At 44.1% G+C, this 12237-nt stretch overlaps 1 protein-coding gene across 4 annotated transcripts in view; it reads left to right on the plus strand.

The window, feature by feature from the left end:
- The window catches only part of LOC129835500 (CD99 antigen-like protein 2), a 95179-nt gene extending 83017 nt beyond the window's left edge, over nucleotides 1–12162 (plus strand). For 3 of the 4 annotated variants that reach the window (XM_055901154.1, XM_055901155.1, XM_055901157.1), the window contains 6 exons: nucleotides 970–1032; nucleotides 2634–2705; nucleotides 3004–3048; nucleotides 3177–3296; nucleotides 3478–3543; nucleotides 7041–12162. In XM_055901154.1, the coding sequence (XP_055757129.1) occupies nucleotides 970–1032; nucleotides 2634–2705; nucleotides 3004–3048; nucleotides 3177–3296; nucleotides 3478–3543; nucleotides 7041–7102 (428 nt within the window). In that variant the 3' untranslated portion in view covers nucleotides 7103–12162. The remainder of the gene's footprint in view (nucleotides 1–969; nucleotides 1033–2633; nucleotides 2706–3003; nucleotides 3049–3176; nucleotides 3297–3477; nucleotides 3544–7040) is intronic. The other variant, XM_055901156.1, reaches the window with a different exon arrangement.
- Nucleotides 12163–12237: the final 75 nt, after the last annotated feature.

Consider the following 12237-nt stretch of genomic DNA (forward strand, 5'->3'; position numbering starts at 1 on the left):
GTGGAGCAGCGGTAGATAGGGTATACATATTGTGGTGGAGCAGCGGTAGATAGGGTATACATATTGTGGTGGAGCAGCGGTAGATAGGGTATACATAATGTGGTGGAGCAGCAGTAGATAGGGTATACATATTGTGGTGGAGCAGCAGTAGATATGGTATACATATTGTAGTGGAGCAGCAGTAGATAGGGTATACATATTGTGGTGGAGCAGCAGTAGATAGGGTATACATATTGTAGTGGAGCAGCAGTAGTATGGTATACATATTGTAGTGGAGCAGCAGTAGATAGGGTATACATATTGTGGTGGAGCAGCAGTAGATAGGGTATACATATTGTGGTGGAGCAGCAGTAGATAGGGTATACATATTGTAGTGGAGCAGCAGTAGGTATGGTATACATATTGTAGTGGAGCAGCAGTAGATAGGGTATACATATTGTGGTGGAGCAGCAGTAGATAGGGTATACATATTGTAGTGGAGCAGCAGTAGGTATGGTATACATATTGTAGTGGAGCAGCAGAAGATAGGGTATACATATTGTAGTGGAGCAGCAGTAGATAGCCGGTGTAGAAAACTGTAGCAGTTTTAGTAGTAGTTGTAGTAGAGTAGCAAATACTAGGGATAGCAGTCATAGGAATAGGCTGTAGTATTAGTGTATTAGGTTTGAAAGTCTGTATACTACAGTCACAGTAGTAGAATGGTAATATAGTATTAGGGTTTGATAGTCTGTATACTATAGTCACAGTAGTATTATAGTACAGTGGTGGTATAGTATTAGTATATTAGGATGTGATAGTCTTTATACTACAGTGGTATTATAGTATTAGGATTTGATAGTCTTTATACTACAGTGGTATTATAGTATTAGGGTTTGATAGTCTTTATATTGCAGTGGTAGTATATTATTATCATAGTAACACTATATTAGCCTAGTATCAGAGGGTTGATGTGGTGTCATGTCTCATCAGATAAAGGTATTGGAGGCGGAGGCAGGGGAGACAGAGCCCCCAACAACAGAGGAGGGAACGGGGGTAAGAACCCTGCCTGACCTACCCGACCTGACCCTAACCTACCTGGTCAACCTGGATAAACTAAACCCTGCCTGTCTACTGGGCCTACCCAAATCAACCCGAACCCCTCTGTCTACTGGGCTGGGGACCAGCTTTCTGCTCTGTTCTTGGATAATACCTAGTTCTATTTAACAGCATCCCTCGCTCTTTTAATATCCAATCTCTCTCTCCTTATTTATATCACTCTATATTTGATCTGTCTCTCTCTCTGTCTGTCTCTCTCTCTTTGTCTCTGTCTATTACTTTCTGCCTCTCTAGTTCCATCTATCCATCTCTCTATTGCTACCTGTCTCGCTCTCTCTTCCCTGTCTTCTCACTCACTCAGTCACTCAGTCACTCAGTCACTCACTCACAAGACCTACTGGGAAGCTATGGATTGAACACACTACTCAAACCTTTCTTGGTGTGGGTGTACTGTGGGCCCACCCACTGGGGAGCCAGGTCCACCCACTCTGATTTGAGTATTTCGTTTTTTATATATATGTAATATGTATATATTTTGTAATGATATTTACTTGCCAGTGTTCCAAACCTAAACATGCAAACACCATCAGATATAATTCATAGCAAGTCGTGCACTGGGTTAGTTAGATCTGATTACACAGAACAGATGACCTGGAATGACTTTCACTCTCACGGGATGGGTTGCCAAAAAGAACTAACTGAAAGCCACACCCCCAATAAGCCACGCATAGGACTACATTGAGGCATATGTCACTGTTTCTATGGCTATACGCACCTTGTCACTGCCTATTTAATTTGTTCATTTATCACACAAGACAGTTCATGATCCAGTGCCTTTATCACGGCCAAAACACCTTTATTTTAGCTTTAATTACCTTTCAAATCTATTTATTTTTTCTCAGCCTCATGGCATTTTTTTTTTTGAATTGCAGGAAATAAGCTTTAAAATAAATATTTTCTGCCTCATCTCCGCCTCATGGTGTACAGTGGGTGTACAGTGGGTGTACAGTGGGTGTACAGTGGGTGTACAGTGGGTGTACTGCGGGTGTACTGCGGGTGTACAGCGGGTGTACTGCGGGTGTACTGCGGGTGTACTGCGGGTGTACTGTGCACAAAGCATAGCTGATGGTCTATATCCTCACTAACTTTCTCTAGAGGCCAGTCTCGTTTTCCTGTTAATGTGGTGATACTATCTTGCTAACTGTGTCGCTCCCCATGGATCTGGTCAAAGGCTGACCTTCTTTCTCCTTCCTGAATGACATCTGGCAACCCTGATCCTTCTCTTTCTCCTTATTACATCTTTACACTAGAAGAACAGCGCTTGTCCTCTATATACTGTGACTGACTCCCTCGTCCACTGAACTTTCTCCTCTTTCTGGAGACCTTACTTTGGGGACGTTGGCTGTGTTTGAGCAGGGGCCGTCCCTGGCTTGGAGCCTGTCAGGTTGGGGACGTTGGCTGTGTTGAGCGGGGGCTGTCCCTGGCCTGTCAGGTTAGGGTTGGGGACGTTGGCTGTGTTTGAGTGGGGGCCGTCCCTGGCTTGGAGCCTGGTGTGTCAGGTTAGGGTTGCCAGTTAATGCTGATTCTATATCCCGTAGGTGGATCTTTCTCAGACGATGATCTGCTTGACGTTGGGAAAGACGACACCTACAACCCTGACAAAGGCAAAGGTAATGGATGATCTTTAAAAGGGGAAATGATTAGATAAACAAACATAAAAAGAGCGTGAGAACAGTCTTCTGAGTTCAGACCTTTACCATTGCTTGTTTTTTATAAATGAAGGTACTCTGTTTAAATCCTACTTAAAGGTAAATGTCTTGTTTTAGTCGGACAAATACTTAAACAGTGTTTACATCTGGGTAGGTAGTTCATATTTTCAATCAGGACACAGGGACCTTTATTGAATGCATTTACATTGATTGCACATTATAATAGAATGTAACTGACTAGCTGACATCATTCCTGTAGGTGGACATGGTGGAGGCCAGTCTGCCGCTGATGACGACAACCTTGGTATGACAACAACAACAACATTTTTCTGAAACAACAGGTTATGCATGGCAACGGTCTGTGTCTAATATTGATGATTGGCTATCGATTATTGACTATTGATTACACCTCTGTGTTCCTCCGCGCTCCAGACACCATGGCTGAGACCGGAACCATCGCCGGGATCATCAGTGCCATTGGCTTGGCGCTGGTTGGCGCGGTCACCAGCTACGTCTCCTACCAGAAGAAGAAGTTCTGCTTCAGCATACAGCGTAAGAAGCCAGATGGGGTTTTAACGTAATCTGTGATTTAGATCTTGTGGTAGAATGTGGATATGATTCTATATAGTTTTTATAACAGTGTAATGTTTACCTGGGATTACAATAATCTATAATCAGAAAGTAGTATCTAGATAAATTGTCAGATTTACCAGACTGCTGTGTCCTGTTACAGAGAGCCTGAATGCAGACCTGGTGAAGACTGATAACCCAGACGCTGTGGTGGCCACAGAACCACAAGGTAACCACCAAACCACCCATACAGGTCCGATCTCCAGTGAATTAGGAAAGTATTCAGACCCCTTGACTTTTTCCACATTTTGTTACATTACAGCCTTATTCTAAAATGGATTCAATAGTTTCCCCCCCCATTAATCTACACACAATACCCCATAATGACAAAGCAAAAATAGTTTTGGGGAAATTTTTGCAAATGTATAATTTATTTTGTTTGTTGAAATATCACATTTACATAAGTATTCAGACCCTTTACTCAGTACTTTTTTGAAGCACCTTTGGCAGTGATTGCAGCCTCTAGTCTTGGGTATGACGCTACAAGGTTGGCACACCTGTATTTGGGGAGTTTCTCCCATTCTTCTCTGCAGATCGTCTCAAGCTCTGTCAGGTTGGACGGGGAGCGTCACTGCACAGCTATTTCCAGGTCTCTCCAGAGATGTTTGAGCAGGTTCAAGTCCAGGCTCTGGCTGGGGCACTCAAGGACATTGAGACTTGTCCAGAAGCCACTCTTGCATTGTCCTAGCTGTGTGCTTAGGGTCGTTGTCCTGTTGGAAGGTGAACCTTCACCCCAGTCTGAGGTCCTGAGCGCTCTGGAGCAGGTTTTCATCAAGGATCTCTCTGTACTTTGCTCCGTTCATCTTTCCTTCGATCCTGACTAGTCTCCCAGTCCCTGCATCTGAAAAACATCCCCACAGCATGATGCTGCCACCACCATGCTTCACCATAGGGATGGTGACAGGTTTCCTCCAGACATGACGTTTTGCATTCAGGCCGAATAGTTCAGTCTTGGTTTCATTAGACCAGGGAATCTTATTTCTCATGGTCTGAGAGTCCTTTAGGTGCCTTTTGGCAAACTCCAAGCAGGGTGTCATGTGCCTTTTACTGAGGAATGGCTTCTGTCTGGCAGCTCTATCATAAAGGCCTGATTAGTGGAGTGCTGCAGAGATGGTTGTCCTTCTGGAAGGTTCTCCCATCTCCACAGAGGAACTCTAGAGCTCTGTCAGAGTGACCATCAAGTTCTTGGTCCCCTCCTTGACCAAGGCCCTTCTCCCCTGATTGCTCAGTTTGGCGGGCGGCCAGCTCTAGGAAGAATCTTGGTGGTTCCAAACTTCTTCCATTTAAGAATGATGGAGGCCACTGTGTTCTTGGGGACCTTCAATGCTGAAGGAATGTTTTGGTACACTTCCCCAGATCTGTGCCTCGACACAATCCTGTCTCGGAGCTCTACGGACAATTCCTTCGACCTTGGTTTTTGCTCTGACATGCACTGTCAACTGTGGGACCTTATATAGACAAGTGTGTGCCTTTCCAAATCATGTCCAATCAGTGGAATTTAGCCCAGGTGGACTCCAATCAAGTTGTAGAAACATTTCAAGGATGATCAATGGAAACAGGATGCACCTGAGCTCAACTTCGATTCTCATAGCAAAGGGTCTGAATACTTATTCACTTACGGTATTTCTGTTTTCATTTGCAAACATTTAAAAAAAACTGGTTTTGCTTTTTCATTATGGGGTATTGTGTCTAGATAAGTAAAAACATTTATTTAATCCATTTTAGAACAAGGCTGTAACGTAAAAAGGGAAGGGTATGCTATCCTATCTGTTTGAGATTAGGATAATGAAGTCATTTGTTTTATCTGTTTGGATGAAGATTAATGTAGGGAACATCTGCTCTCTGATGTATTGATGGTACTGCAGTGTTGTTGGAGTGAAATATGAAAGGGTATTCTCTCCAGTTAAAGGGGTCTGTCAGGGAGAGAGAGAGAGGAGGAGGGGGAAGAGAGGGAGGGAATGGGATCGAGGAGAGGTGAGAGGAAGAGAGGGAGAAAGCAGGGGGGGAGTTGGAGAGGGAAGAGCAGGAGGGAGTGGGAGAGAGAAGGAGCGAGGAGGGAGGGAGAGAGAAGGAGAGGGAGAGAGAAGGACCGTAGAGGGAGGGAGTGGGAGGAACTAATGTTTGGAGAAGAGGAAAAGTCGTCTCCACGACCAACACCTCTCTCCTCGTGGAAAAGTCGTCTCCACGACCAACACCTCTCTCCTCGTGGAAAAGTCGTCTCCACGGCCAACACCTCTCTCCTCGTGGAAAAGTCGTCTCCACGACCAACACCTCTCTCCTCGTGGAAAAGTCGTCTCCACGGCCAACACCTCTCTCCTCGTGGAAAAGTCGTCTCCACGACCAACACCTCTCTCCTCGTGGAAAAGTCGTCTCCACGACCAACACCTCTCTCCTCGTGGAAAAGTCGTCTCCACGACCAACACCTCTCTCCTCGTGGAAAAGTCGTCTCCACGACCAACACCTCTCTCCTCGTGGAAAAGTCGCCTCCACGACCAACACCTCTCTCCTCGTGGAAAAGTCGCCTCCACGACCAACACCTCTCTCCTCGTGGAAAAGTCGTCTCCACGACCAACACCTCTCTCCTCGTGGAAAAGTCGCCTCCACGACCAACACCTCTCTCCTCGTGGAAAAGTCGCCTCCACGACCAACACCTCTCTCCTCGTGGAAAAGTCGCCTCCACGACCAACACCTCTCTCCTCGTGGAAAAGTCGTCTCCACGACCAACACCTCTCTCCTTGTGGAAAAGTCGTCTCCACGACCAACACCTCTCCCCTCGTGGAAAAGTCGTCTCCACGACCAACACCTCTCTCCTCGTGGAAAAGTCGTCTCCACGACCAACACCTCTCTCCTCGTGGAGAAGTCGTCTCCACGGCCAACACCTCTCTCCTCGTGGAAAAGTCGCCTCCACGACCAACACCTCTCTCCTCGTGGAAAAGTCGTCTCCACGACCAACACCTCTCCCCTCGTGGAAAAGTCGTCTCCACGACCAACACCTCTCCCCTCGTGGAAAAGTCGTCTCCACGACCAACACCTCTCCCCTCGTGGAAAAGTCGTCTCCACGACCAACACCTCTCCCCTCGTGGAAAAGTCGTCTCCACGGTCAACACCTCTCTCCTCGTGGAAAAGTCGCCTCCACGACCAACACCTCTCTCCTCGTGGAGAAGTCGTCTCCACGGCCAACACCTCTCCCTTCGTGGAAAAGTCGTCTCCACGACCAACACCTCTCCCCTCGTGGAAAAGTCGTCTCCACGACCAACACCTCTCTCCTCGTGGAAAAGTCGTCTCCACGACCAACACCTCTCTCCTCGTGGAAAAGTCGTCTCCACGACCAACACCTCTCTCCTCGTGGAAAAGTCGTGTCCACGACCAACACCTCTCCCCTCGTGGAAAAGTCGTCTCCACGACCAACACCTCTCTCCTTGTGGAAAAGTCATCTTTGTGGCTGTTTAGCCTTTTGTATTTTACTTCAAATGAAGTAGATTTGAGTAGAGTAGATGAAATACTCTTCCATTGAAAATTGTCATAAAGCTGATTCTAGTTGTAAAAGGTTTAAGAAGGCATTATTAAGCTTTAGAAGTTGCAGTTTGTTGAAAGTGTGATCAGGTTTATTACCGTCAGTTTAATATCTCTCTCGCTCTCTTTCTCTCTCTGTCTCTCTCTTTCCAGTTCAACAGACTCTTCTGGAACCCCCCAACGCTGAGCCTCCTAGTCAGGATAACACTGTCTAATATGCCAACCCCCGTCCGCCCGGCCTCGTCCCCCAACCTACACACACGAAGAGGGCGTGACAACACACACTTACACGCCCTCACCTTGGGGAATATCCCCCCTCAACTCATACACCAACACACACTCACCACTTTTGAAGGATAGTGCCACCCCCGTTATACCTTAAGAGTTGTAGATAGATGGTGATCGGCAAACTCTGTCTGAAATGTAGAGTTCCACTGGCAGCCATGTTGACGCCACCAAGTTCCATGTCATTCTAGAATCTTAATGTCATTCTAGAGTGGGAATGGTATTGTGACATCACTATGGTTCGCCGACCTCTGTAGACCTACCCCCACCACACTGTGTGTACATATCATTTCATTTATTTGAACTGTTTTAAACACCACTAATATGCCTGTTTACAATTTGATTATGAAGGAGATGGAAGCCTAATCCTAGATCAGTTTTTATTGACAATGATAGTCAGAGGATTTGCTATACTTAAGCACATACAGATCTAGGACCAGGCTTCCATCTTGGTATTTCCTGAAAGATAGTATGGTACATAGTATAACCCACATACTTTCCCCCTAACTCTGTTATCCAAATAATTAACCCCCCCATTCCCCCCTAGTACATATATCCCCCCCATTCACCCCTAGTACATATATCCCCCCCATTAACCCCTAGTACATATATACCCCCCCATTAACCCCTAGTACATATATCCCCCCCATTAACCCCTAGTACATATATCCCCCCCATTAACCCCTAGTACATATATCCCCCCCATCCCCCTCTAGTGCATATATCCCCCCCATTCACCCCTAGTGCATATATCCCCCCCATTCACCCCTAGTACATATTCCACCCATTCCCCCATAGTACATATATTTCCCCCTAGTACATATATCCCCCCCATTCCCCCCTAGTACATATATCCCCCCCATTCCCCCCTAGTACATATATCCCCCCCATTCCCCCCTAGTACATATATCCCCCCCATTCCCCCCAGTACATATATTCCCCCCCATTCCCCCCTAGTACATATATTCACCCCCATTCCCCCCTAGTACATATATCCCCCCCATTCCCCCCTAGTACATATATCCCCCCCATTCCCCCCTAGTACATATATCCCCCTCATGTGATTTTCTACCTTCATGTTATTGTCCTAAAGAAACAGAGTTTTGCAGTGGTTTCTTCCGTACGTTCATGTTTAGAAGCTGCATTTTTATAGCCTGGTTGTGCTTTCTTGCCAACTCCTTATCACTCATTGTAATGGCAGTCGTATGTACGGCATGACGATGACAGAAATAGAATTGATAAGAGCACCACCAGATCTGGGAACCAGGCGAGCACTTTTCTAGTGTTGATTTTAGGATGATGTTTTCTTTTTTCTGAAGCGATGTTCGTTTGAAGAACTCAATTACTTCAGAGCTGCTGCATAAATGTCCATGATGTGATTTGCATTTGTTTTAGGAAACTGAAGAGAATATAAGCTCTGTTCCAATATCCATACTAGCATACTACTTAGGGAACAAACCCGTGTATTGGGTCCTAGCATTCTAAGTAGTGCACTAGGATGGACATTGGAGCACACTCAAAGGCTCTGTTCCAATAGCCACACTAGTGTACTGCTTCGTGAATGATACCAGTGTATTTGTCGTGCATTCTAAGTCGTATGCTAGTATGAATATTGGAGTGTAGCGTTTAAGTCCACTTGTGTGCAAAACGGGAATGTGATGAAGATACACAATGTATAAAGACTAGTTAGTATCTGTTTTGTCTTATTGAGATAATGCCTGTTCTAGAGAAAGTGAAGTAAATGTGAAATCGAAGCCTAGTCAAACTGAAAACTTCTTGATATTGAAGTAATGTAACAGGTGCGTTCCAGACTGCCTTGCATCAACCAATGGATGCGTGTCACGTCAGCGAGTGCGTAGTCGGGCATCAGATCGCTATATCAATCCGTTGTTTAGCAGATATGGAACAGAATACACACCTATCCAGGCGCTGTGACATCTGGCATGCGTCTGAAATGTAGTCATCCTGGAACGTGCCCAGTGGTTCTGTAGAGACTGGACATTTGTTTGACTAGACAAGGCTATAGACTTGTGAAGTTCTTCAGATTGAGCTATATGAAATCAGAGTTAGTTCATCTCTGTGATTTGGATAGTGTTTATACTAGCTGTTGCTTGTTGTTAGGAAAGGTCGAGGTGAATTACATTTCAATTCACTTTAGTTCATTCAAGAAGCGAATTCAAATTCCATGTCAAGAATTTAGAAAATCTTTAAAACAAAAATAAATGGCACATTTCAATTTGGTTTTGAATTTAAAATCACTCCTTTGAATTGAATGACTTGAAATGGAATTGGCCCCAACCCTGATTAGGTGGAAAGTGAAGCTTGTAAATTGCGGCGTGAGCATATTTGTGTTTTTACTATTTAATTGTTGTATGATCGTATTCCTTGATATTACGGTGTATCTTACCGATCTATACACTCGTTCCTAGGTGTGTTTTTATTCAAATCGTTTGCGTCCCCTTTTTTTCTAAACTACCGTTGTTTACTAGAGTGGCTTTTGTCTTAAAACTACTTAGCTGAACATTGTTTTAGATATAGAAGGTTTCCAAGTGATTTTATTCCAGATAACAAAACAAACCTTTTTAGGGCAGATACTCAAATGACACCCTGGTCCCTTTGTGGTGCACTATTTTATTCTATATAGGGAATCGTGTGTGATTCGGGATGCACTCCCACTGGAACCTGCACTCTGTTCTGCTCCCTTGTTGCCTTGGAAACACAGCTCTAGAACCACTCCTCCTGTGACGTTGAGGCACTCTCCCTACCTGCGTATACTCTCGCCTTTAACAACTGCACCAGGATCAGTTACTATCTTACTTATAATGGATAAGATAAAGATTTAGGTTGGAGGAACTGTTGTTAACCCTTTGATAAATAAGGACAGAATATTCCATCCTTTGTCAATCGTTCTTATTAATTCTAATCATAAAGGACCGTAGCATTCTGGGATGGAACACTGAAAACAATAGAACTTCCACTCTACAAAGGGTTAATAACTGTTAACACTCCTGTCATCCAGATGCAGGTGCTGCAGTACTGATGGTGCTTCTCTCTATGCCTTATAACCTGCTGCCTCCCGCAATACTAAACACACAGAACTAGAACCAATAGAATGGAATGTTCAATGAGTAGAATTCAGATTCTATTAGTCCATTTCTCAGTGTTCTACACATGAAACAGTGTGGGAACCACCAACCAAATTGCAGTGGTTTGAGGGCCTGTTTCCATTCTATACGTTGTCTTTCTATGTCTAAAAAACACCTCCCATGACAGAGCTGTGCTTACACAAAAAAAACTATGAATGTTAAACGAATGTACTCTTTCTCTAAATCAGTTGCGATAGCGATCGCTCGTAGCAAATGTTCTTAAAACCCACCAAAGATGTGTAGCATTGATGATTTTAAGATTGGACAATATTGCACCTTGGTGTTGTGCTTTGGGTTGAATGTTTCACTCATTGACTGGCACTAAACAGAGTAGAGGAAGACACCCCTTCAAAAAAAAAATATAAGATTGCACGTGTGGTAGTTTGACACGAACAAAAATAATGAAAACGCATAAGTGAAGCCCTTGAATCCGGACCAATTGAATGCTTACAAGTGTCTTCCTGTACGCTAGTAACATCAAATAAAAAGTACATAGAAATTCCTTCCAAATATTCACTTTTTTAAACACGGATTCAGACTGTTAGAACTAAGAATCCCCCAACCCTTAGAGACAAAGCTTGGTAGAAATTAGACCATTTGAAGAGCACAGAGTTGTGAGTGAGACTTGCCTGTGTGATGAGTACCATCTTCTAGCACTGTGGTGTACTATGATATTAAGGTGCCTCTTGGATGCAGTATGGATCATTTGCCTGATTTGAAAATTTGTGTTTTGAAGATGTAAAAAACATGTTTATAAAGTACAAGTCAGTGAACTAGGAGTTGCTGCCTGCCCAGTAGTTTGCAGTCTTAAGGCTTTGAGGTTGCCCTTTTGTTTATATGGTTTACGGTAACAGACATATCAGCAGTTGGATCCCATTAAATCTTGGGTGCTCCTCTACTACACACGACGGTAACGGGCTAGACCAGAACTGTACAGAAATAAAACGCATGTTTTTGGATATTTAGCTGTAGTCTTTGGAAGTTTTCCTCATTGGGTTATCATTGGGATGGCCTGGGTGCCAGTCTATTTCTGCTCTCTTGCCAACTCCTTACGGTTTGAAAATGACAGCAATGGAGTTGGCAAGTAACAAGAACACAAACAGATGTGGGGCTGGAGTGTAGTTGGACCAGAAGTAGTGGTTGGTGAATGTGAGGGTATTTATACACTGCCAATAAAGTCTAAGATAAGAAAATTAAGTATTGGACTTATGTCAAGAGAAACCAGGAAGGAAGTATAAGAGCCGATAAGTTCCAATCCAGCTCTAGTCCCTGCTGGCTCTGTTCAAAAGTAGTGCACTAGTATCTAGGGAATATGCTGTTATTTCAGACACTTCAATTCTGTGCAGATATACTTCCCCTAAGATACTTTGACATCAATGTCCCATCCTTCTTAATCCCGTTCTAGTGTGAAGTCATCCAGTCAAAACACTAGCGTCACTCCAACCCCACTGACCAGTTAGAACACAGGGCTCTTATGACATCACAATGTACACTATGTATTCCGACTGTATTCACTTCAGATATGTAAACAGAATGGCCTTCTGCATGCACGGAATCCACGCCTGATTCACTAGTGCCTGTCAATTGACACACACACAATTTTACATGTATGCATATACACATACTTATGCACGCAAACACACAGTTAACGAAGGGCCACTGGCAACTTGGACAAATTCTTATAATACTAAACAGAAATGTAATGACATAGATTATTCCTATTGAAGCTTCCTATACTGCTGCAGTTCTATACATCACTGCTGTCTCGCTCACTGGCAAATACATTGTGGAACGACGACATTCATACGATCAATCAATGAAACCCAATAAAATTTTAAAAGAAACCCAAAGACTGTTTCTTTGTATCTGCCGTGAAAAGCATATTTCAGATTAGATTCATTTTGGTCACCCACAGAAGC

This window comes from Salvelinus fontinalis, chromosome 36, assembly GCF_029448725.1.
Source record: "Salvelinus fontinalis isolate EN_2023a chromosome 36, ASM2944872v1, whole genome shotgun sequence".
Classification (NCBI taxonomy): domain Eukaryota; kingdom Metazoa; phylum Chordata; class Actinopteri; order Salmoniformes; family Salmonidae; genus Salvelinus; species Salvelinus fontinalis.